Genomic DNA, 27,147 nt, shown 5'->3' with positions numbered 1-27,147 from the left:
ATTTTAAGTTAAAATGTATTTATTTTTTTACGCTTAAACAATTGAAAACATGATGTAGAAGGTAAAACAATCTTGGAGACTGTAAACTAACTGGAGTCTTTGAACGGCGCGCCAACCCCTGCTACTGTCATGGCGTCTCTCTTGAAGGGGGTTTGGTCCTGGAGAGAGTAGCTGTGCTCATTTAGCCATTTCCCCCGACTTTAGAGCCGCGAACCCTGCCAGAGGAGGACGTTAGGACCGTAGAGCCACGATGGGAACAGTCCACGCAAAGGTAAATCAGGATTTGAATAACTCCAGGTGTTTTTGGTCCGATTTTGCCATGACCTCCCAGTGAAACGTGAAAGCAGCCTGCACACTGGACACAGCATTTGTACTCCGTGTACTGTTACACGCATGACTCCTAATTATGACTTTTGAATGTTACGAACCTGATTTTTTTTACTTGCACTATCGGTTGTCTGTTTGGCCTGTGTATCAACATTGGATACAATACAAGATAACATTGTATACTATAATAGCGTTATAATGTAAATTAAGTTATTCAGGCTACTTTAGGAATACTTTATCCACAACTTTGGAAACACAAAAGTGACTGTTGAGTTTTTACAATTTGTATAGTAATAATAATAATAATAATAATAATAATAATAAATAATAATAATAATTGTAGCTCTGTAGACATGTAGACAATATATCTGCAGGAGTGTTGTGCTGTCTGCGTGGAGTTGCTTTTAGAGGTCACTTTCACTGGACTTGTCAAAGCCCCGCCCTCAATAATGCTTTTTAAATATTTTTATTTTGGTTTTTTTTTAGACCTATTACTATAATCACTACATCGACTTATCATTCAATATATGTAAGCTAGAACAATGTATTTTGGGGCTTCAGTATTTATTGTGTGTACAGTTTCTTTGCAGTAGTTGAGAGATTTGAGATATTTGTTTGAAATATTGTTAGATTTGAGCTGTAGAGGGTTGAATAAGTCACTTTTGCTGTTTATTAGTTGCAGCTCAGTCCTTTTAAATGTGACTCTATTTAAAATGGTTTACAGGGATTTTCCTGCTCTGTGTCAATGGTACAATGTAGTTTCAATATTATCATTTATTGCAGTGTTTCTCGTCATTGGTGTTTTATCATTACTGCAAAAGATATGCAACTGCCAATCTGCAGAGCATCAGGTACATAGTCTGACATGTGGAGTTGATGATATATTTTAGTTCTATTTTATTTAAGATTAAGGTTATGGTTAAGGTACACATTGCTGTCCCCGTAGGGAAATTTATATTCCACTACCAGGATATCAGCTGAACCCATATCATGAAACAATACCCGATCCAGCAAATTTTCCAGTATTGGTTCCAATATTCGGTACCAGTATCGCTATCAGTGCATTTTATATTAATAATTACTTTCTCAGTTGTAAATTATTGTTTTGTTTATGTATTCATTTGTCCATCCAGAGGTTGTTTAGTTAATATTATGGTAGCGTGGTTGCAGAGTGGTTAGCACTCACACTTCACACTTCAAGAAGGTTCACACTCCCCACTTCGACTCCTGAGGCTTTGTGTGGAGTTTGCATATTCTACCTGTGTCTGGGTGGAGTTTGTTTATTTATTATTTTTTAAATTTATTTATTTGAAGGACAATGTGCAGATACATTAAATAGATGGCTGCACCAGATTTAGCAAAATGCTAATTTCCATCCGTAGTCCTTGGTGTCACAAACATTAAAAAACAATTCACATATAAAAAGTGCAATACAAAAGACAATGTACAAGTGTGCAAAATTTTCAATACATAGTGCAAGCTACAAGTTATTAAAGTGTAAGACATAGAAAAAAACATAGAAAAAAATGCAACAAATATCAGAATAAATACAGTGTAATCGCTATCAGATGATACCCACGAGGGTAGCATCTGATAGCTCTGTACCTTATTGGTATTATAAATGTAAACAAGACAGTAATATGACACTAAGACAGTACTATGACACTCATGATCTGGTAATCTAGTGGCCATCAGATGGTACCCACGAGAGTAACATCTGATGGCCAAATACCCGTCTGGTATAATTAGTGTGGGCAAGACTGATGGTCAAGAAGCCAGTTTTTGACAGCCCCTGAAAAGCTGTGATAATCTGCTATGTTCTTAAGATTTTCTGAAAGCCCGTTCCATTCCTTGATGGCTTTAAAAGAGAAAGCAGATTGAGAGAAAATGGACTTTCTTGTAGGAACATTGCAGTCACCCCTAGACATGGACCTTAACACTCTACTTGTTAGTTGAGAGCGAGGCTGTACATATTTCTTTAGTGGGGGTGGGGCAGCGTCATGCAAGATTTTATGTACCAGGCGAATATCAGAGTACCTGATCAGGTTGTCAAAGTTTAATATTTTAAATTTGTCCAATATGTAGCAATGATGGTAACGTCTGGGCTTTTTATCGAGGATTTTCAACGCCTGATTATGCAATGATCTAAGAGGATTTAGTGCTGTTATTTTGGCTTGAGACCATGAGGAAATACAATACAAAATGTGAGATATAATCATAGCATTGAGATAAGATTTTGCGGCTTCTAATGATAATGAGCTTCTAATGTGTTGGAAGTTAGCGATGTTGAATTTCAAGACATTACAAACCTTTTTAATATGTTTTTTAAAATTAAGGGTAGGGTCTAATATGACTCCCGGGCATTTAACTTCCTCGACATTTTTAATCATGCAACTATTCACATAAATATTTGGACATACACTTTGACTTTGTTTGTTTGAGAAGTACATTGTAACAGTTTTCTCAGTATTCAGAGTAAGGAAAGATTTGTTAAACCACTCTATTACTTTTACCATTGCCACAGATAGCTTAGCTGCGACAGAATTTGCATCGGGACCGTGTGTAAGGAATATTGTGTCATCAGCGCACATCACGATTTCTACATCATCACAAATAGAAGGTAGGTCGTTGATGTACAAGCTGAAGAGCAACGGCCCCAGAATGGACCCTTGGGGCACACCTGCTAAGCAAGTAGTAAATGGAGAGGTTTTGTCATTTATTCTTACACACTGGTGACGATCTGCCAAGTACGACTGAAACCAACTGACCGTATTTCCTGAGAGTTTGAAATTTTGCATTTTTGTCAGCAGCACTGAATGGTTAACAGTGTCAAAAGCCTTACGGAGATCCAAAAAAATAGCCCCAACCACCCCTCCCTTGTCCAGACTGGACTTGATCACCTCAAGCAAATAGCAACATGTTGTATCCGAGTGTTTTGACCGGAAACCAAATTGCATTGGATGCAGCATATTTCTGTAGTCGAGGTGGTCAATAAGTTGTTCCACAAGAATTTTTTCTATAACTTTGGAGACCACAGGAAGCACACTAATAGGTCTATAGTTCTTGATATCCATACGATTTCCTGATTTAAAAATAGGTGTCACAATTGCTGTTTTAAAGGAGTCTGGAAACACACATGCACGTAACGACTGATTAATTATGTGCATAATTGGTGCTGCCAAAATATTCTTATGCTTCTTTAGGAAAAGCGTGTCAAGTCCCCAAGAGTCTTTTGCTCTGGAGTTTGAAAGTGATGAAATTATGTTAATGACTTTGTCTTCACTCACACCACAAAAATCCATAACGTCCACCTGAGTGGAAAGTGGTCCTCCTCTATGGCCACATGCCACAATTCTGACAGAGCCAGCAAATGATGTTGCAGGTTGCTCTGTGTTCTATGGGTTACACAGTTCTGGGATGGAAGTGATAAAATAGTCATTGAACATGTTTGCTATAGTGAGATTGTCCTTTATAGTTTCTTGTCCTTCAGGTAAGAGTGCTCGGCTGTTGTATGAGTTTATGTTAAGTTCAATAGGTGCATTTCCAGTCCGCTCTTTCCCCGAAAGTTTATCGATACACTTCCATAGCATTTTGCTGTTGCCTTTGGCCTGTTTTATTATTTCTAAGAAAAAGTCAGCTTTTGCCCTTCTCAGCTGTCCTATAACTTTGTTTCTAAGACTTTTAAAAATCTGCTGGTCCATGGTCAACCTTGACTTGAGATACTTTTTTAAGGAAGTATCTTGTTCCTTCATTAAAAGCCACACCCGCTCACTGAGCCAAGGTAAAGTTTTTTTACTTTTAAATTTTCGTGGCAGTGTTTTAGTAAATTTAGAAATAATTTTAACAACAGCATTTTTAAGAGTGCTGCAAGCCTGCTCAGTGTCCTGACCATACACCAAATCAATTTTTTATGTCATTATCCAAGAGCTCCATATCACACTTTGGGATGCTAGATATATATGACTTTTTTTCGATTTTGAATTATTATTTTTTGGCATGTTCTCCCTGTGTCTGGGTGGTTTTTTGTGTAAATTGTGTCAAACCTCTGGACAGAATTCTCCCAGTGTGACGTCATCAGTGTGATGTCATCAGTATCAGACTCTATAAAACAGAACACTCTACTTCCTGTGATTTTCCACATGCTTTTCATCTTTTTTTACAAATCGTTGCTTGATTTGGGTTAAACTATAATTTATATTTACAATATCAATTAGATATCATTAGAACCTTAACACACACTTTAACCTTAATAAATAATCTTTGTTCTGTTGCGTAGAGCCTGGACCCTCTCCCGATGCATGGGCGTGACGTCGGCTTAACTCCTGATGACCTCATGGAACCTCCGGAGCCCGAGCAGGAAGCCAAACAGGAAATCCTGGAAAATAAAGATGTATGAGTATAACTTTATTTTTTGATACTGTGCAGTGACATCACACTGGGGTGTTCTATATGTATGTCTATGGTGGAATGTTCAGCAGTTACCATGGACGCACATAGCACACATTAGCAACAGCACATTTTCAGGAGCCTGCGATCAATACAAGCTTTCATGGTCATGTTTGGGAGTTTGATTTTCAACAAAAAGGTCATAGTGACTAACTGAAAAGCTGTTGGCTAATGCTAGCTAGTTTGCGACTTGTTTAACAGCACAAATCAGCTCACCTTTTTTAGTTCAGTCAGTCAGTTCTTTATGGTCAGATTGTGTTAAAACAAAGCTCAAATTAAAACCTATCTTCAGTAACAGAGCCTCAGACAGAGCAGTTCCCCGGTTAGCATTGCACCAAAAAGGAATGTTGATGACATAAGATGAAAAGTACCACTAATGGTGCGTTCACACCAGGGCGTCAAGGGCGTCGAGTTTACATACAAAGTCTATGGTGGATGCGCGTCTTGTCTGCCCTGCATTTTGAGCGTTCAGGCGTCGGACGCTTTGTTCTTGCATCCAAAAGTTGAAAAAGCTGAACATTTTGGCTTTCGACCCACAACGTATACCAATCAAAGACTATGCTCCAGTGACAAAGCAACGTTATTGTCCGGAACAAGTAGAAAGACATCAGCCACAAACTACCGGCAACTTAATTATGTCGGGTGTGCCGGCTAGCATAAAGGCTAGTCATGGACCCAGACATGCCGCAGAGCCGATAGCCTCGGTTGATGGGTTTTATATAATGAATACACTAAAGCCACTCTCTCAACCTTGTTTGCAGCGTTCTCAAAGACACAGGGAAAAGAAAACTCGCAGATCGCAACTGACGCTCTGGCGCGGAGGCATCTGCCCTCAAATGCAAAGGCGTCAAACTAGAGGCATCCTACACATTCTTGACGCCCCGGTGTGAACGCACCATAACAAAGCTGTAGAAAGATTTTCATTTTCAATTAGAGATGGACAGATACACTCACCTAAAGGATTATTAGGAACACCTGTTCAATTTCTCCTTAATGCAATTATCTAATCAACCAATCACATGGCAGTTGCTTCAATGCATTTAGGGGTGTGGTCCTGGTCAAGACAATCTCCTGAATTCCAAACTGAATGTCAGAATGGGAAAGAAAGGTGATTAAAGCAATTTTGAGCGTGGCATGGTTGTTGGTGCCAGACGGGCCGGTCTGAGTATTTCACAATCTGCTCAGTTACTGGGATTTTCATGCACAACCATTTCTAGGGTTTACAAAGAATGGTGTGAAAAGGGAAAAACATCCAGTAAGTGGCAGTACTGTGGGCGAAAATGCCTTGTTGATTCTAGAGGTCAGAGGAGAATGGGCCGAGTGATTCAAGCTGATAGAAGAGCAACGTTGACTGAAATAACCACTCGTTACAACCGAGGAATGCAGCAAAGCATTTGTGAAGCCACAACACGCACAACCTTGAGGCGGATGGGCTACAACAGCAGAAGACCCCACCGGGTACCACTCATCTCCACTACAAATAGGAAAAAGAGGCTACAATTTGCATGAGCTCACCAAAATTGGACAGTTGAAGACTGGAAAAATGTTGCCTGGTCTGATGAGTCTCGATTTCTGTTGAGACATTCAAATGGTAGAGTCAGAATTTGGCGTAAACAGAATGAGAACATGGATCCATCATGCCTTGTTATCACTGTGCAGGCTGGTGGTGGTGTAATGGTGTGGGGGATGTTTTCTTGGCACACTTTAGGTCCCTTAGTGCCAATTGGGCATCGTTTAAATGCCACGGGCTACCTGAACATTGTTTCTGACCATGTCCATCCCTTCATGACCACCATGTACCCATCCTCTGATGGCTACTTCCAGCAGGATAATGCACCATGTCATAAAGCTCGAATAATTTCAAATTGGTTTCTTGAACATGACAATGAGTTCACTGTACTACAATGGCCCCCACAGTCACCAGATCTCAACCCGATAGCGCATCTTTGGGATGTGGTGGAACGGGAGCTTCGTGCCCTGGATGTGCATCCCACAAATCTCCATCAACTGCAAGATGCTATCCTATCAATATTGGCCAACATTTCTAAAGAATGCTTTCAGCACCTTGTTGAATCAATGCCACGTAGAATTAAGGCAGTTCTGAAGGCGAAAGGGGGTCAAACACCGTATTAGTATGGTGTTCCTAATAATCCTTCAGGTGAGTGTATGTGCACTGTTTTGCTGCTTTATTTGAATACCGTATTTTACGGACTATACGTAGCTACAGAGTATAAGTTGCACCAGTGGAAAAATGCATAATAATGAAGAAAAAAAAGATAAATAAGTCGCATTTTTGAGGAAATTTATTTTACAAAATCCGAGACCAAGAACAGCAAAAGCAAATTATAATAATAACAATAAAATGGAGAACAATGGCTGAATAGCAGTATAGCACGCTAACATAACACATAGACAACGAACTGTCTGGTATGTTTACGTAAGATATTAAGTTAATCAACTAACGTAACATATGCTGGCTTGTCCACAAACACAAGAGACGAGTTCTTTTCACTGATATTTACTGTGGTCTTACTTCTTCATCACAGATAAAACATAACACATAAAATATAACATAAGCTCTGGCCCATATTACATATACAGACACAAAAACTGCATATGAATGCATGGAAAATATATATACCACTTTGGCCTGCTAGTAAACAAACTGGTAAACCGAAAACTTCATATTTTACTTCTAAATTGTTTCTTAAATAGTCCTGTTGGGTTTACGCATTAGCATAAAACGCTGAAGTAGTTTTCATGACCTTTAACTAAACTTATGATAAACTAAACATTTACAATATTGTTCCAGTTTTGTGGGAAACGATGAGTGTATGCTTGCTAGGTACAATATCTGAACTCATAAGATGCTGGACATTCAGTGTGACCAGGGTGTTCTGAGATAAAACATCAAATGCTGCCAACTGAATTAACAGCACTGCAAGTCACAACATAAGACATTGGGTTTTAACATCTGTGCCAAGTGCCAAAAGCGCAGTGCATTTTCTTACCAGTAACAGTGAAGTTGAAGAAACGGTGTCTCCAGTGCGGGAGTTTTACAGTGTCTCACAGTCAAAGTGTTTTGCTTAATCATATCCACATTCAGTCCCAGTCTGCAGCGTCCGTGTGTAAAATTGAAACCAAACACCAGCTGGCAAATAGTAGTATAGCCTCATCATAATGACATAGTTATTGAATCTATGATTAGGTATCGTTGCAGCTCCCTTCAAAGATAATTCTAAATCCCATTGATTTATTGTCCCACCCTAGACCAAACTGAGAGTTTCACCCCTGGTTCCAAATGAAAAATTATCACCTTTTTATGGTCTTATAAATGAAGGGGAAATTAAATATGAAATGTATAAAAGAAAATGAGTTAGGTAAATCTTCTTGCAGGTATTACAAATGCAACAGTGCCATCTAGTGGTCAAACAGGTGAAGTGTAACATGCATAATCAACTGTTACATAATACACTCGTGAACACTTACATGAAGCATAGACGATCAGCTACATCACATTGGGCATGTACCAGTGGAGGTGAAAATAGCGTCTTGAAAACAAGCTATTTAAAGATTACTGAAACATGCACGAATCACTATAAATACAACTTCGAGATGGACATAGCTAACCCGCTAGCCACTGCGTTCCAAATAGGAAATGAGCATGGGAACGTTTTGGCTCAATTGACTCTGGTTCCATTCCACTTTCTATGTAAAAAGCATGACCCCTTTCTCTGTAACTGCTTCTGTCAGGTTTGTAATTCTTACCTTTTAAATTGTTGGTTTTAACCCGCTCTACGTGACCCTGGGGTTTTTATTTCCCTATTTAGTCCCCAAATCAAAATATGAACATTAATAGCAGACCAATCAGGCACCTTCTTTCCCCAAGGTCAATTCTGCTAGTGTTAGCAACACATTTGATTGACAGTATTGCTAAGCGCCTGCTCCCTGCTAAACCAGCGGTGCAGACAGGAAAATGCGTTTGCTTCAACAGCCTCGCTCCTGATTGGTTGCAATAATGTTCACAGTTGGAATTCCAAATATGGAACAGGGCTCCAGATTAGCCTCTATTAACTGCTTCATTGGAAAGTTATGAGTGACTCCTTCAGTCCACTTCTTTGTACAGTCTATGAGTCAAACATAGCTCAATAATGTATCTGCTCATTTTGTCTTTGTGATTATTTGTTCTTTCATTGTTGCTTTTTTTCTTGTTGCTGTAGTGACATGTTTTTTTCTATTGCAGGTTGTGGTGCAGCATGTGAACGTTCAGGGTTTGGGTCGGACTAAAGAGGACCTCCTGGGATACGAGATATCTGATGTGTTTCAGGCCAAAAACCTCATCGATGTGAGAATGGGAGGGCATTTGACACACGGGGATACAGGAGGATGGGAGTGTGTGTGTATGTGTATAAAGTATGTGTATATATTTGTATGTGTGTGTATGTATGTGTGTGTATATATATATACATATGCGTGTGTGTGTGTATATATGCTTAGATGTGTGTATATATATGTATCTATATGTGCAGGTGATGAAGAGGGCTCATGTGGCCCGACAGAAGCTGCTTAGACTCGGAGTATTCAAAGACGTTGAGGTGCTCATCGACACTTCAGAAGGTAAAGCCTCACTTTAGAACACAGCTGTGTATTTATGTGGAATGAGTACAACTTTATATGATGTCATAGTCTCAGATGGAGCAGGGTCTATATAACTCTTTATAACTTTATATGCGGTCTCCACGTGTGGTCTCATCCCCTATTTTTCACGCTTGGGACCTCTACTTCTGCCTAGGAGCTTGAGAGTTATTTGCAGTAGCACTTTTCTGGACTGAGATGTCTGATGTTTTTCCTGAGATCTGCTGTAGCCAGTCCTCCATTTTGGGGCTCACATCAGAGCACCTTGATGAGAAATGGGCTACTGAAACAAGGCGGAGATGGGCAAGATGTGAGAACAAAGCTCTGTTGGAATGCTACTACTTCAGTGACCCGAGTCAGAGGGGTTACATTATCTCTCCAACTGGAGTTTGGGTATGACTCCCCAACTGGAGTTTGGGTATGACGCCCCAATAAATATCACGCTGAGCGAGGCAGCGATTGACCTGAAAGATAAGATTATGGCCCAAATTAACACAAGGCAACCCCAACGCCACTTGCAGAGACTAAGTGAAGTACCACCTGAAAGTTTCCTAGAAGATGTGAATGCAGCATTGAGAGTGATCCCTACCTCAACCATCACAGAAATCAATGAGCTGATAGACACTTTGGCAGCAGTGATCCTAGAGATGCTTAGCTATAAGAGCATCCATAGGAGCCATGATAAACAATACCCACCATGGAAACGACGGTTAGAGGCTAAAATCAAGGCAGCGCGGAGAGAAGTGAGCCAACTGTCAGAGGCCCAGAGAGGTGCGATGAAAACACAAGTACCCAAGAGGTACAGCCAGATGCCCATACCTGAGGCATTGGAAACTGCCAAACAAAGGCTCCAAGCCGCCTAAAAAGGTACACCCGAGATAATGAAGCCAGACGAATAAACCGTGTTTGCAACACAACCGGCAAAAGTGGATGCTGGGTCTGCTCTGGTGTTATTACCCATTGCTGGGTAATGGGTAATAACACCAGAGCAGACCCAATAAGGCTGGAAACTGAACAGTACTGCAAAGGTATATGGGAGAAGGAGGCATCACATAACAGCGATGTACAGTGGCTGGTGGCTCTGAGAGAAGAGCAACCTCCCTGAACAGAATCCAGTTACCATCACAGTGGCAGACATCCAGGAAAGAGTTATGAAAAACTGGACCGCACCAGGCCCTGACATGATCCACGCCTACTGGCTAAAGAAGCTCACTGCTCTCCATAAGCGTCTGGCAGCACAACCTGTCTCTCGACAACATGGAAGCTCATGTCAGGCATCATCATGGCTAAGATAAGTGGGCACATGGATCAATACATAAGCACAGCGCAAAAGGGCATCGGCAAAGATACCAGGGGAGCCAAACACCAGCTCCTCATAGACCAAACAGTCGCCAGAGACTGCAGAACGCGTAAGACCAACCTGTGCACTGCCTGGATTGATTACAAGAAAGCTTATGACTCAATGTGACACACAGATCGCTGAATGACTGGAGCTGTACAACATCAACAGGACTCTAAGAGCCTTGATTGCAAACTCAATAAGGTTGTGGAAAACCACCCTTGAGGCCAATGGCAAGCCACTTGCACAAGTGACCATCAAATGTGGCATATACCAAGGAGACACACTGTCCCCACTGCTGTTCTGCATAGGTCTGAACCCCCTCAGCCAAATCATCAACAACACTGGCTACGGATACCGACTCAGGAATGGGGCCACCATCAGTCACCTCTACATGGATGACATCAAGCTGTACGCTAAGAATGAACGAGACATTCAATTCACTGATCCACACCACCAGGATCTACAGCACAGACATTGGAATGTCATTCGGGCTTGAGAAGTGTTGCCGGATGGTGACAAAGAGAGGTAGTCCACACAGAAGGGGTCTCACTCCCAGAAGGAACAATAGCAGACATTGAGGACAGCTACAAGTACCTTGGTATCCCACAAGCAAATGGCAACCTTGAAGAGAAAACAAGGAAAGCAGCCCCAACCAAATACCTCAGGCGAGTAAGGCAAGTCCTAAAGAGTCAGCTCAGTGGCAAGAACAAGACCCAGGCAATAAACAGCTACGCCCTGCCAGTAATCCGATACCCAGCAGGAGTCATAAGCTGACCAAAGGACGAGATACAAACCACAGATGATAAGACCCAAAGGTTCCTGACCATGCATGGCAGGTTCCATCCCAAATCCAGCACCCTGAGACTGTACGCAAACTGTAAGGAAGGAGGCGGAGGACTAGTGGGTGTGAGAGCCACAGTCCAGGATGAAACGTCCAAGATCCATAAGTACATCAAGGACAAGGCCCCAACAGATGACATGCTCAGCGAATGTCTTGGATGTCCGGGATGTACCACCAGAACATAACTGAAGTGAGTGACATCAAGAAATCCTACCAATGGCTTGAGAAAGCTGAACTGAAGGACAGCACAGAGGCACTCATACTGGCTGCACAGGAACAGGCCTTGAGCACCAGAGCGATAGAGGCCCAGATCTATCACACCTGACAAGACCCAAGGTGTAGGCTGTGCAAAGAGGCCCCTCAGGCAGGGTGTAAGATGCTGGCAGGGAAAGCATACATGGAGCAGCATAACCAAGTGGCGGGCATAGTGTACAGAGACATCTGTGCAGAGTATGGACTGGAAACCCCGAGGTCAGGGTGGGAAACACCTCCAAAGGTAGTGGAGAATGATTGAGCCAAGATCCTGTGGGACTTCTAGATCCAGACTGACAGAATGGTGATAGCGCACCAACCGGACATTATGGTGGTGGATAAACAACAGAGCAAAGCCGTTGTGGTGGCCATCGCAGTACCAAGTGATAGGAACATCAGGGAAAAGGAACATGAAAAACTAAAGAAATACCACAGGCTCAAAGAAGAGCTGGAGAAGGCCTGGAAGAGATGCCTGTATCAGTGGTGCTTGTGGTCATCGGAGCACTCGGGGCCCCAAACTAGAGTGGCTACAGCAGATCCCAGGAAAAACATCTCAGTCCAGAAAAGTGCAGCACTAGGAGCAGCACTTTCCTGTTTAGTACACCACCCCTCCTCCCCCTCACTCTCCCCTTTAATCCTCCAGACTCCGCCCAGTTTAGTAGCTCTATTTGAAACGTGGTTGTGTTTGTGGTTTTACTTTTGACTGTAGACATTCTTGGCACATTGTGAGTGTGCCCCAGGGCACATGTGGTCACAGGAATGGCAAGTCTGCTCCTCTGTCAATACGTTTTTTTCTGTGTGTGAATCCAGGAGCAGACGCTTTGCCCAACGGTCTGGATGTGACGTTTGAAGTGACCGAGATCAAGAGGATCACAGGGAGCTATAACACTATGGTCGGCAACAACGAGGGCAGCATGGTATGTGACATCCAAAGTTATTTCTCACTTACCTTATAAACCGATGATGAGTTTATAAGCACTTTTCACAACTCACAGATCAGACATGGAGCTTTGACGTCACTGTAAAGCTAACAGCAACTAGTATGCTCCTGATTCTCGCACAGTAAAACACTTTATAATGAGATGCAGACAGTGCACACTTCAACCATAGATATATAAATGCTCTATATATAAATGCTAGCCGCCGCATGCCAAATAGGAAATACTCATGGGCACATTTCCGGCTCCATTGACTTTGGATCCAATTCACTCTACATTGGAAAACTGTGGCCCCTCTCTCTGTAACTACTGCTGTCAGACTCGTCAGTTTGGTCTTAAAATGTATGTATTAACCCGCTCTACATGATCCTGGTATTTTTATTTCACTATTGTGTCTGTAAATCTAGATATGAACATTAATAACAGACAAATCAGGCATCTTATTTCCTCAAGGTCGCTCCCGCTGGCTTTAGCAACCAGTTTGATTGACAGCATTGCTAAGCACCTGCCATTGGTTAGCAGGGGCCTTAGCAACGCTGTCAATTGCCCCCGGAAGGGGCGTTACCTTCAACCGCTTTGCTCTAGATTGGCTCTTTGGTTGCTATGATACTCGCAGCCAGAATTCCAAATATGGAATTCAAATTTGCCTCTATAACTGCTAGCCTCAATGAGCTTCATGTAAGTGAAGGTGAACGCTGTGGGTGATACAGTTGACTTCAACCTTGTTTTCCATGTATAATCCTGTACTCTAGGTTCTGGGCCTGAAGTTACCTAACATGTTTGGCCGTGCAGAGAAACTGACGTTTCAGTTTTCTTATGGGACGAAGGAGACTTCCTATGGCCTGTCTTTCTTCAAACCACAACCCGGATTCTTCGAACGCAAGTAACAGCTAAACCAGTTCACTTTAGAGTTACAACCCAGAACAGAATGGTTTATCAGGTTCTAGTCTGTTAGACAGGCTCTGGGTGACAGAGCTTCCTGTATTTAGAATATAACAAAATGTATTTCATTAGTGGGATGCACACTGATTGTGTTGTGATAGTACTCTGAAGTAACTGAGCATGACTTAGACCAAAGGGAGGGGGGACGCAGAGCGTCAAAAATGAAAACATGTTAGTACATTGTTTTGGGCAAATATAGCATTTTCAAAACAATAAAAGGTAGCATAGTGATCAAAATATGTTATGTGTTACAGTTAATACACCACAAATACCCTCTCTTTAATACCCCATAGAAGTAAAATACCCCCTCTTTGAAATACCCCCTCTTTAATACCCCATAGTATATGGTTTTAATTGACTTCAAAGGTTCTCAAATTAAAGTTGTTTTTTTTTTATTAAAATACTTGTAATTGAATAAATGCCAGATGGATCAGTACTACTGTGGAACATTGCAGGCAAAGCACACAGTATAACTGAATCTGTGTGTTTTCTGGATTATCCTTTTGGATCTGTATAAAATGCATGATAAAAGCTCTCTTTTTTCCTGTCTACGATAGGGAGGATAACATGTACGATGATACAGAAAAAAATCCTCCTTTTGGTCTACTTTGTGACTTGTGTCTAACCCTCCCTTTGGTCTGCTTTGTGACCTCTATCTAAACCTCCCTTTGATCTGCTTCGTGACCTGTATCTGTCAGTGTTGTAAAACACTGAATTGTGTGAATGTGTTTTTGTTCCAGCCTAACTCTGAACGCTTACAAAGTGACAGGGCAGTTTCCCTGGAGCTCCTTAAAAGAGACAGACAGAGGCATCGCTGCAGAGCTCAATGTAAGTCTATGAACACACACATGCATACACACACATGCGTGCACATACACACACGAGCCCACACACATGTTTACTGTAATACTGAGTAATGACACATGTAATGTAGTTTCCTCATCACAAACATACCTGCCGCTGGGTTTTTTCATTCACAACTGTTTAACACACAAACCCTGCATATTTTGACTGAGTTCTTCTCTCAAACTGAAAACAGTCTTTTCCACCTTGTGATGTCATGTGGCAATGCAGGAAGTGCTCCACTGTGTTATTGAACTCCATACACCTTCACTGGATGGAGCTGGATGATTTCAGTCCTTGAATTGCCAATCTCTACTGAGCTAAAGGTAAAAGGATCTATTAAATTGAAAACTACCTCTTCATGACATCACAAGGTGGAATAGAGCATTTTGAAGTTTGGATATGTATGACTATATGACTAATAACAAAAAGTTATTCAAACACGTGTGAATGAAACGAAACACAAAACTGTTTTTAGGAGGTAACATTATAAGACGTTCACAGGAGTCAGTTTTATGTAATATAGGACCTTTTAATACATAATGTAGAGTAATGATACATGTTTAAAATATAACTTGACCTTTGGTTTACCCCTCTTGTCTCCCTCAGTTCCCTGTGGGTTGGAGCAGTCACTCTCTGAAATGGGAGGGCGTGTGGAGGGAGCTGGGATGTTTAGCGCGGAGTGCGTCCTTTGCCGTCAGAGAGGAGAGTGGACACTCGCTCAAATCTGCACTTTCTGTAAGACAGGAAACATGTACAAGAAGAGCCAGTGTATCAATGGGCAGATATGGGCACGCAGACAAATGTCAGACAAAATCGATCTGATATGGCTGATGTTCCACCTAGGAATGTTCTGCCTTATTTTACGTCATACCTGTTGTGCTCTATAATTATAATCACTGACAGCCATGGATCATTATGTTGTAATTTGCACATTTTAAATCGCCATATTCATCTAAAAAATGTTTTTTTTTAAAAAACAATTTCGCTGCCATCCACTTTAGAAAACTGCGATGCCAAATGGCAGCTAAGGCCAGTGTAAACATCATCACAAGAAAACACTGCATGCTATTGTCCCCTCCTATGGATACACACTAGCTAGCAGCCGATTTTTTTCATTTGTAGCAAAATGGATATGTGAAGATAAAATCCTTCAGTTTCATTTTCTTAAATTGATGATACATGTGGAAGGAATTGCGTACGTCACAGTGGGCATGTACCGGTGGAGGTGAAAACGGGTGTAGATCGACAACATGGCAAACTAAGTGATTAAAGATTTCTCAAAAATGAATCACACCAATACAACTTCAGAGGGTTAATGAGAAGAAACAACTAGAACATGGTTAAAAGCTCTGAAAAGTCCAGTTTTCAGAATAGCTCTGATTTAGGCTGTTGGAATATCACCATTTAATCCAGTTTACAGATTAATGCTCTAATATGTATTTTGGCATCAGTATTTAGTCTATGTCTGTTTTTTTGCAGCACACAATGTCCATAGATTCAAGGAATTCTGCAATCTTCCCTAGCAGAGGTGCCTTACTGCGGGTCAATCAGGTCAGTCCAATGTGAACAGGAATTGTAGCCTGTCAGAATTAGTTACAGGTTACTGGAGAGGCAAGCCCACTCACAGAAATAACAATGAAATGATTTTCAAGGTATTTTTAGCAATAGAACATTGTATAAATACAAGATGGATATGTTTAGTGCCAAACAGTGGAACATTTTATTCCAGTGTGATTCAAACTGTTGTACGTGAGCTCCTTTACTGTTTAGAACTACAGTGGAAATTATGTATGTCCACAATTAGACTTGGAGTAATCCTGTTATAGATCAGGTTTAGACCAGGTTTAGACCTGTTATAGTCCTGTTATAGTCCTGTTATAGTCCTGTTATAGTCCTGTTATAGTCCTGTTATAGTCCTGTTATAGTCCTGTTATAGTCCTTGTTTAGACCTGGAATAGACCTGGAATAGACCTGGAATAGACCTGGAATAGACCTGGAATAGACCTGGAATAGACCTGGAATAATCCTGTTAGTCCTGTTTAGATGTAATGGTAGTTGGAAAGCCAAATCTTTCCTTTGGTTTAACTTGTTTGAAAAAGTTTGAGAGCCACTGATCTACGCAAGGTAACATCTCCATGGAGTCAAACTCACAAAAAAAAGTTCCATAGTCTACCTTTAATATTAACTATCTTTAAAACACTGTTCTATTTTCTGTCCTTGTGTGAAACAGGAGCTGGCTGGATACACCGGAGGAGACGCCAGTTTTCTCAAAGAGGATTTTGAACTCCAGCTCAACAGACAGCTCTTCTGGGACTCGGTCAGAACACAAAATTTAAAAAATGTAATACAGTGACAATGGTGCAGTGGGTTAAGCATCTGCCTACCAACCAAAAGATCAGGGACACGTAATACATCTGAACACATAATACTGAAGGTAATATAGTGACTCTTGTCAGATTTAGGTCATGTTATAATGTTGTTACCTCCTCAAAAACATACCTGGGGTTTGTTTCATTCACACATGTTTGAGTAACCCTTTATTATTGGTCTGTCTACAACTCCAAAGTTCAAAAATGCTCTGTTCTACCTTGTGATGTCGTGAAGCGGTAGTTTTCAAGTTAACAGCTCCTTTTAACTTTTGTTTGATAGAAAAAGACAAATCCAGAGCTGAACTCATCAAACTCTTTCTAGTGAAGGTGTAAAGGTGGAGTTTAAAACAGAGTGGAAGACCTGTATTGGTGTGCAGGGTGTTTTCAGTTTCAGTCCAAATATACAGGCTTTGTGTGTCAAACATATGTGAATGAAACAAAACACAACTCTAGGTATATCTGTGATGAGGAAACCCCATTAGATCATAGCTCAGAAAATAGCGTAATATGGCCCCTTAAGTTTTCACTCACCACCCAAAAGATCAGGGGTTCAAATCTCAACACACAATACTGATTGTAGTATAATGAAGATGGTCCAGTGGGTTAAGCATTTGCCCACTGCCCACCAACCAAAAGATCAGGGCTTCAAATCTCCCAAGCACATATTGTTGTGTCTTCAGGCAAGATATTTCATTCATCTTTCTTTTGTATGTGTATCTGATTTATTTAAATTCTACACCAAATTGATAAGAAACTTCTTGGATTTGCCCTTGAAATAATAAAAAAGAAAACAATAGACCTGCCTCATAACCAGTCCTGTTATCTAATGAAGATAAATGATACATAGATATGTATTCCCTCTAGTGCAATGTAAGCTTTTGTAGATACTGTTTCTGCTGTGTATAACCACTAGAGGTCGACTTAAGCCTACATAAACAGTATATAAATGAGTGTTTTTATGCAGGTGCTGTCAGCATCGTTCTGGGGAGGAATGTTGTACCCACTCGGAGGGCAGCGATCTTGTATCGCAGACAGGTACAAAGAATATTTACTGTTTAATCTTACAGTCGTGTCTCATCGTCAGTTGCTATCATAGACTGTATATATAAATACACGTAGCTAACCCACTAGCCGCTGCGTTTCAAATAGGAAGAGATGATGGGCACAATTCAGCTCCGTTGACTCTGGCACTTATTCATTTTCTATTGACAAAGCATGGCTTCTCTCTCTAACTGCTGATGTCATGAACATTTTATTTCACTATTTTGTCTTTAAATCAAGATTTCATTATTTCACCTTAAATCAAGATATCAACATTAATAACAGACCAACCAGGCCTCTCCTGTCAGTGTTAGCAACAAGTTTGATTGACAGCATTTTTTAGCTCCTTGCTAAACCAGCGATGCAGGCAGGAAGGAGCTTTCCCTTCAACAGCCTTGCTCTGGATTGGTTCCTCAGTTGCTATGATACTGTGGTTGGAATTCCAAATGTAGAACTCAGCTCCAAATTTGTTCCGATAAGTGTTAGCCTCAATGAGCTTCCTTTGGATCTATGAGGGTGATTTCACACAGTCTTCTTTATACAGTCTATGGTTGCTATATATTTTGTGGTCGTTCCTCTCTAATTGAAAACTCTTGGAAAAGCAGCCTTGATTTTTTTTTCCTTACCCTTTTAAAAAAAGAACTCTTGTTTGTCAGATTTTACCTGGGAGGTCCCACCAGTGTTCGAGGATTTGGGATGTACAGTATCGGACCACAGAGCGAAGGTAAAGGCACTCAAAAGCAAATCATAATTTAGTTCAAGAAAACGCATTCCTAGCTCCTAGCTCTCACATCACTTTACATGCATGTGTCTCTGGATGTACGGGATTACCTGGGTGGAGACCCTCTTTGTCACCTATTTTTAGAGATTCTCAGGGCGAGTTGGTGGGTTGTTGGGTTGTTTGGTTGGTTGCGGGTTCGTTTGACCCTCCTTGTCTCTGTTGTAGGAGATTACCTGGGTGGAGAGGCGTATTGGGCGGCGGGGCTACACCTGTACACGCCCCTCCCCTTTAGACCGGGCAGAGGAGGATTTGGAGACTTGTTCAGGACACACTTCTTCCTCAATGCCGGAAACCTCTGCAACCTCAACTACGGTAATTTAAAATCTTAGATCAATACAGCCTCTACTACGGCAGACTGTGTACCTTTAAAATGTAGCCTCAGCTTTGGTATTATGCAGCTTCATCTTCATCATATTGCCATATAATTGTACTGTATAAATTTGCTTTCCACCACTGGTAATACATTATTTTATAGTTTATTTAGTGCTCCCACGTACACATTAACAGAGGTTGGACAAGATGAGACACAAGATCAAGTAAAGATGAGATTTTTGACTTAAACAATAAATTAAAGCTGGAAGTGACGATGATGGCCCTTGCCACCATGCTCACGCCATGTACTTGAGGCCAACATGGACTCTTGACTGCCTCTCAATTGCAACATCCTTTGAATCCTGACCGTGTCTGTGTGCAAATGCCCGGCATGCCATTCTGCCTTCCTGACAGCCACCCAGGTCACTATCTGCTCTTCACCCTATTTTCAAAGTGGAGTCTTCCAATTGACTTATACTGGTGTGGTCTAGGGCTTTGAACCAGCAACCTCATGCATAATAAAGCTATAGAATTTACTTTTTTGACTGGAGTAACATAAATAATGTTTGTGTCAGTTTTCAATAGCTTTGCAACAGGTAGCTTCTCTGTCTGTGTTTTCAATATATGAGTGGATGTTTATGCTCCCACAGTCCAAACGATCAAGGATATGTTGTTGGTCCAAAAGATTTTTTGCATGCCATGGTGAATATAATTAATCCCCTTTTGTTTTGTGACTATTAGATTATTTTGGACCTTTTGTATGATAATAGGAGGCGCTATAGTCACTCATTACTCTGCTCTATTCGGGCTTTGATTTTACAAGCTAATGCATGGGCTGATGCATGTGACTGTGAGCATGTATCAAAGAAACAGGAAATCAAGACATTTTTTGACAGCATGCTGAACAAAAAAATGTGATGAATATTAAAAAAAGAGAATAAATATTGATTACCAACATCTCTAGATGTGGCATGTGGTGTGTGAGCTCATTTGAGTCAAAAACCTAGGACTAGATAGGTTTCATACAAAACACATGTCAAAGTGGCAACAGAAATGCCATCCAATATGGTTGTTTTCATGTGTCCTATGACTCTTTCAGTACACGTGTCTCCTGTCCCATAGGGGCACTTTCAAAGTGGCACTGTAGAGCCATTTTGTGTGGACCATGTAAAATATTGTTGTGAGAATTAATGTTGCACTAAGCTGGTTCACTCTGCCAATGATGGTGTGTTTTGGTTAATGTTTAGTGGGTGTTTTTCTCTTTCCATTGCCTGATTTGAGTCACAGTGCCATTTACTTGGAATGGGCAGTTTGGATGACCCTAGAGCTAAAACTGAAAACTTATAACATGGGTCTAATTATGTTTTATGGAAATAAAATAATTTTCCTCCTTGGTCCTATTGGTAGCACTGAGCATTACGTGTGAATTATGAATTTAATCAGCACAAGCCAGTATATAAGTTACATATATTTCAACACGGACAGACTAAGCATGTGCACATGTTTAGGAGTCTTTGCATCCCTGCTGGCCAACCGTGGAAAATGCCCTATGTTTGTAATAGATTTTTTTTCTTTGTCTCATGCGTAGAATTCAATCCCCAAGTTTTCTACAAAATCAGATAATGTTTATGTTTCATGTATAGGCTAGGGAGCGCTATAGTGCACGCTGGTCATATGATTATGAGTCAGTTACATTCAGGTTGAGATGACGCATTAATGATTAAATTGTGAGCTCCCTAGTCCAATGCTTGTGGCCGTGCGACGTCATCAAAGAAACAGGAAATTAAGTTGCGCTTTGTTTGTGCCAATAAATGACTCATTAACTGTTTGTGACCACGCCAAATATAAACACAGGAAACTAAATTTACCAAGCTATATTCCCACATGCGTGCACTATATTTCATCTCACGAGATCTTGTCCCATCCGTCCACAAGTTAATTACAATATTTGCTTTTTGTCCTTGGTTGGTTTAAAGTGCCATCTGTTATTAACCTCTAATCTGTCTCTTTCGCTGTAGGAGAGGGGCCGCGGGCACACCTGCAGAAGTTGGCTGAGTGCATTCGCTGGTCATACGGAGCCGGAATCGTCCTGAGACTCGGAAATATCGCCCGACTGGAACTCAACTACTGTGTCCCTATGGGAGTACAGAGCGGAGACAGGTCAGAGCTTACACAGAGCTCAGACAGAGCTCACAGAGAGCAGAGCAGGGACAGGTCAGAGGTCAAAGTGTGAATTAGACATTTACACAGGTTGCAGGAATTGTTATTTATTTCATTTAATTAAATCTATAATAATAATAATGTCTTACAATTGTAATGCGCTTTACAGGCTTGTCAAAGCCTCTCAAAGCGCTACACTATAGTTATTATTCATTCGTTTCCACACTTGGTGATGGTAAGCTACTGTTATAGCCACAGCTGCCCTGGGGCAGACTGATGGAAGCGAGGCTGCCAATCTGCACCATCGGCCTCCAACCACCACCAAATATTCGTACCACACACGTTCACACTAGGCAATGTGGGTGAAGTGTCTTGCCTAAGGACACCACGACAGAACTTGGTCTGAGCGGGACTCAAACCTCCAAACTTCTGGTTGGGGGACCAACACTCTAACCACTGAGCCACTGTTGTAGTTTTAATTTAGTGTGAAAAGTTTGAGACCCACTGAACTGCATTTTATTTAACCAATTGTGGTACCTAATGAAGCCACTAGATGTTTTTATTCTGTCAGTACTTCTCAGTGAGTTTATGACCATCATCACTTTCTTTGCATTTTCTATATATTGGTATTGGCAATTGTGCACAAACCTCAAACACTGTGTAGATACTAAGGACATTTCAATATTACATTGATTTAGTTTATTTCACAGGGGCCATGTACTGGAGTATTAACCAAAGAAATACTGAAGAGATGTTTTGTACTAGACTAAAACTCTGAGCTCATTTCTATCTGCAGTTCCTGAGACACAGGACACAGAAGATAGAACACCACACAAAGCAGAAAACGATGCGATCTATATGCAACTGGTGATACAAATTGCAATCACAGTAAAGAGCTGTATCTCCTTTGCGCCCTGCTCCCTCTGTGCCCTGCGCCCTGCTCTTTCTATGCCCCGCTCCCTCTACGCCCTGCTTCCTCTACGCCCTGCTTCCTCTACGCCCTACTCCCTCTGTGCCCTACTCCCTCTGTGCGCTGCTCCCTCTGTTCCCTGCTCCCTCTGTGCGCTGCTCCCTCTACGCCCTGCTTCCTCTACGCCCTACTCCCTCTGTGCCCGGCTCCTTCTGTGCCCTGCTTCCTCTGTGTCCTGCTCCCTCTGTGTCCTGTTTCCTCTGTGTCCTGCTCCCTCTGTGTGCTGCTCCCTCTGTGCGCTGCTCCCTCTGTGCACTGCTCCCTCTGTGCCCTGCTCCCTCTGTGCCCTGCTCCCTCTGTGCGCTGCTCCCTCTGTGCGCTGCTCCCTCTGTGCGCTGCTCCCTCTGTGCGTTGCTCCCTCTGTGCGCTGCTCCCTCTGTGCGCTGCTCCCTCTGTGCCCTGCTCCCTCTGTGCGCTGCTCCCTCTGTGCCCTGCTTCCTCTGTGTCCTGCTCCCTCTGTGCCCTGCTCCCTCTGCGCCCTACTCTTTCTGTGCCCTGCTCCCTCTATCCTGCTCTCTCTGTGCGCTGCTATCTCTGTGCGCTGCTCCCTCTGTGCCCGGCTCCTTCTGTGTCCTGCTTCCTCTGTGTCCTCCTCCCTCTGTGCCCTGCTCCTTCTGTGCCCTGCTTCCTCTGTGTCCTGCTTCCTCTGTGTCCTCCTCCCTCTGTGCCCTGCTCCTTCTGTGCCCTGCTCCCTCTGTGCGCTGCTCCCTCTGTGCCCTGCTTCCTCTGTGCCCTGCTTCCTCTGTGTCCTGCTCCCTCTGTGCCCTGCTCCCTCTGCGCCCTACTCTTTCTGTGCCCTGCTCCCTCTGTGCGCTGCTCTCTCTGTGCGCTGCTCCCTCTGTGCCTGGCTCCTTCTGCGCCTTGTTCCTTCTGTGTCCTGCTTCCTCTGTGTCCTCCTCCCTCTGTGCCCTGCTCCCTCTGTACCCTGTCCCCCTCTGTGCCCTGCATCCTTTGCTCCCTCCGTGCCCTGCTCCTTCTGTGCCCCGTTCCTCCACTCCCTGCTCACTCTGTGTCCTGCTCACTCTGTGTCCTGCTCACTCTGTGCCCTGCTCACTCTGTGTCCTGCTCACTCTGTCCTGCTCACTCTGTGCCCTGCTCACTCTGTGCCTTGCTTTGAAATGAATGGGGAAAAAGTCCTCAAAATGTTGCATATAATCCCTGAATATATAACTTGACTTGGACAGTTGGATACAGTACTGTTTTATTACAAAAGACAAAGTTTAAATCTGTCAACTGGACAAATCGTTGTAGGAGTGAAAACATTTCGCTGCTCATTCTTCAGTTCTGGTCAGATTGCTGGTGGACACTGCCTTATATATATATCTGAAGGGAGGAGCTAACTACATTGAAACTAAACAGCTATTGTTTGCTTTGAGAGGGGAGTTAAAGAAGCTACTTTTGATAGGAAAGGCAATCCTTCCTTAAACAGGAATAGGGGGCGTGAGACATAATCTCTCCCCCATCTATCACTCCATCCTCAGACCAAAACAAAGAACAATAGCAAAGTTGTTAAAGATTGAATAGGGTAGTTTCAGCTACCTAGAGACAATAGCTGTTTACAGTTTCAGTGTATTTAGCCCCTCCCTTCAGATAGATATAAGGCAGTGTCCACCAGCAATCTGACCAGCACTAAAAAACTTGGATGAGCAGTGAAACATCTTCACTCCTACAACAATTTGTCCAGTTGACAGATTTAAACTTCATCTTTTGCTGTGGATCAGACCTGGATGACTGAGGGATTACACAGACAGTACTGTTTTATGATGGAACCCAGTTATGTTGACTGTATTCAAATACATGTCGGATAAGACAAACTAACTAGTTTCATTATTTTTTCTCTCATAGGATATGTGATGGAGTGCAGTTTGGAGCAGGGATCCGCTTCCTTTGATGCTCCTCATCCTCTTCCTCCTCTTCCTCCTGGATTTGCGTTTGATTTTTGCACCAGTTTTGGACCAGAGCAATACCATGAAAACTACGTCACATACCTGCATATTTTATTTTAAAGGGGGGTATTCTGCAACACTGACTTTTATGAGCTTTCTACCACGTTTTAACGTTCCCTCATCAAAAACATGCCTGAAGAGGTTTTAGATGTCATCCATGCATGTTTGACTAATATAGTGATCTCTCCTGGGCCCTATTCAAACCCTCCGTCCGGTTAGCCTGTACAAGGCCCCACACACACATCCTTACCCATGATCCCACATGACAATTTTCCATAAATTTACAAAAACATACAAAACTGTACACAGCAACTTGACAAACCTTGATGTGCAGTAGTTTTGTTGACGGGATGCACGCCAATTGTGTTGTGATGGAGTGACTTAATAAGAGCAAAGGAGGGCATTAAAAAATGAGCTTACAAAACATGTTAATAGGTTGTGTTCGTTTTTGTTAGAAGTTAATACTCAACTGAAGTAAAATACTCCCTCTTTAAAGTTCACTATGTAACTTATCTCAGTAAAGTTATTGCTTTGCCTGGAATGTTCCACAGTACACCATTAAATGTATTTATCTTGCATTTATTCAATCACAGATGTTGTAATAACTAAACAATAAATCTAAAAAGGTGTTTTTTTTCTGTGAGTAGACTCGCCTCTCCACAGATCTGACTAGAAACTATGCCTGGTACAAAATGTTTCAAAGCATCTGTTAAATGTTTCTGAAACCTCGAAATCTCCATGACACAGTGAACCTTTAATTCTCAAGCATTCATGCAGCACCATATATATAGAAATGTCTCCAAGCATATCATTCCTATCTGTATCACTAAAGTTGCACTGTGAACTTTTCTAGTCAGGAGTCTGCCACTTGCTTGTGTCCATGGAGATGCCATTGTTTTGCCTTAAATTTCCACAGCATGGCATTTTGAGAGGGAGGATTATGCTAACTTGATTTTTGGAGCTTTCGCACATGTTGTAACAGTGTTCCCTCATCAAAAACATGCCTGAAGAGGTTTTGATGTTACCAGCATATTTGTAATCTAGCGATCTCTGACAGGCCCTTTTCAAACCCTCCTTACGCATAGCAGTAAGAGCCTGTACAAGGCTCCGCCCACAAGTCTACATAACCCATGCTCCCAGTCAATTCTCCAATAAACTTGAAAAAGATTATATAAAACTGTACACAGCAACTTGACAAACCTGATGTGATGTGTTGTGATAGAGTGACTTGGTGTGGAGAGCATCAAAAGTGAAATTTATAAAACATGAATACGTTGTTTGGGGCGATTATAGCATTTTCAAAACAATAAAATGTAACCTTTTAAATATGTTAAGTGTTACAGTTAATACAGCATAGAAGTAAAATAACCTATCGAAGTCAAATACACCCTCAACATGTATATCTTACAGTGCTTTACTGGGGGTATTTTTATTACACATTAAAAACACATTGAAACACATGCATTATTACTGTGAGCGGGGTCACCTCTCCACAGATCTCACCTGTAACTGATGGTCTTCCCTGCTTTTCTCTATAGATGGATGAGTTTAATGCCATACTGTAGATTATGGACATTCCAGACAAAGCACTAACATTTCCATGGAGACAAGCAGGTGGCGGCTGTACCCTCCACCAAGAAAATTACGCAGTGCACCTTTAACTTCGAACTTTACATCAGAACACATAACCTAAGTCCATGGGTTGGAGCATGACTGGTCCCTGGTATTCGAAACTCCACTTATTTTAAATGTGTTTGGATGAAGCATTGTGAAACAGAGCAGAAGATCCAGCACTTTTCAGGTAGATTTAAAAGGCCAGTGCCAGATTTCAAACCATGAAACTTTAACCCCGCCCACTTAGGCCTTTATGTCTATGTGAGCATAGACTGTGTATATAAATTGACATGAAAGGTCATAGAAGTCAGTCTTATGTATGGTAAGCCCTTGAACAACATTCACCACAGAATGCATGACGTTAAGAGCATTTATCTTCACTAGAGTTTATTCAAATCTGGTACAGGCCCTTTAACTTCACATAAACTCCAGGCTGTGTTAAAGCTGTTCTGGAGAAGTTATTTTGGGCACAGAGTTGAGCTGTCCCACCACTGCTGTCCTCTTACCAAACAGTCTATGGGGGTATTTCATGGAGCGAGCTAAAGCCTGACTTATTTTGGCAATCCAGGGTCATCAAATCCTCAGTTCAGCTCCATCAAAGTGACTAATCAGTGGCTGGAGTAACAAACATCTGGGCACAAAACTGGCCAGGAACAGGCTAACTGTCCAGATTATTTTAGTTTTGTCTCCAAGAACATTTTTCCTGTCTCTCTCCCCTTTCCCCCAGTCTCTCTCTTCTCCTCTTTTCCCCAGTCTCTCTTGCTCCTCCCTCACCACATTTCTCTCCTCTTTCCCTCATCTCTTCCTCTCCTTCTTCATTGAGTCTTTCTCTCTCCTCTTTCCCCAGTGTCTCCATCACGTTTCTTAGTCTCCTCCCTCATCATATCTCCTCCCCTCTTTCCCCGTCGTCTCCCTCATCATGTCTCTCTCCTCCATCAAGTCTCTCCTCCTTCATCAAGTCCCTCTTTCCCCTTGTCTCTCTCTCTCATCCTTCCTTCATCACGTTTCTCTTTCCTCCCTCATCACGTCTCTTTCTTCACGTCTCTCTCTCTTCTTCATAATTTCTCTCTCTTCCTTCATCATGTGCCTATCTCTCTTTCCGGCTCCTCTCGTTTAGTCAGATCATAAAAACATCAGACATTGAGCCCATTTTCCTTTGATCTGTCACAGGCAAACCGCATCTTAAACCTCGCGGGTCAGACTCGAGGCTTTAGATGCAGATGGAGTTCAATTTCAGGATACGTCTGGACTTGTTACGACACTGTGATGTAACACCCCTGTGGCCCTTTCTCACTTTTTCATGTTGTAAAAAGTTTGAATAAAGCTGCTCTCTCAACTTCATTCATGACAGTAAATGTGTAGTGCAAGTATTTTATTGGGAACAA

General features: G+C 42.0%; 1 protein-coding gene across 2 annotated transcripts; it reads left to right on the top strand.

Annotated features, from left to right (window-relative positions):
- Positions 1-110: 110 nt before the first annotated feature.
- samm50l (sorting and assembly machinery component 50 homolog, like) lies at positions 111-27,147 on the top strand. Of its 2 annotated transcripts, XR_008648909.1 has the most exons (16): positions 117-271; positions 4,604-4,717; positions 9,017-9,118; positions 9,303-9,390; positions 12,654-12,760; positions 13,534-13,664; positions 14,464-14,551; positions 15,176-15,304; positions 16,049-16,120; positions 16,800-16,886; positions 17,903-17,973; positions 18,636-18,703; positions 18,926-19,072; positions 21,091-21,232; positions 24,048-24,370; positions 25,237-25,280. XR_008648909.1 is itself a non-coding variant. In XM_033976067.2 (15 exons), the coding sequence occupies exons 1-15, from the start codon at positions 251-253 to the stop codon at positions 24,091-24,093; spliced, it is 1,413 nt and encodes a 470-aa protein (XP_033831958.1). In that variant the 5' UTR covers positions 111-250; the 3' UTR covers positions 24,094-27,147. The 2 variants fall into 2 exon arrangements, 1 of the variants encoding a protein (XP_033831958.1); XM_033976067.2 differs by having other exon boundaries at positions 111-271; positions 24,048-27,147.

This window comes from Periophthalmus magnuspinnatus, chromosome 12, assembly GCF_009829125.3.
Source record: "Periophthalmus magnuspinnatus isolate fPerMag1 chromosome 12, fPerMag1.2.pri, whole genome shotgun sequence".
In the NCBI taxonomy this organism is placed as follows: domain Eukaryota; kingdom Metazoa; phylum Chordata; class Actinopteri; order Gobiiformes; family Gobiidae; genus Periophthalmus; species Periophthalmus magnuspinnatus.
Note: the sequence above shows the minus strand (reverse complement) of the source record. Positions and strands in the feature narration are given on the sequence as shown.

Excerpts from the sequence above, each read along its gene's own strand:
- samm50l (XM_033976067.2), top strand. The coding sequence starts at position 251 with ATGGGAACAGTCCACGCAAAG. Across the intron at positions 13,665-14,463 it reads CCCGGATTCTTCGAACGCAA|CCTAACTCTGAACGCTTACA; the intron begins GTAACAGCTAAA and ends TTTTTGTTCCAG. Across the intron at positions 15,305-16,048 it reads CGCTCAAATCTGCACTTTCT|CACACAATGTCCATAGATTC; the intron begins GTAAGACAGGAA and ends GTTTTTTTGCAG.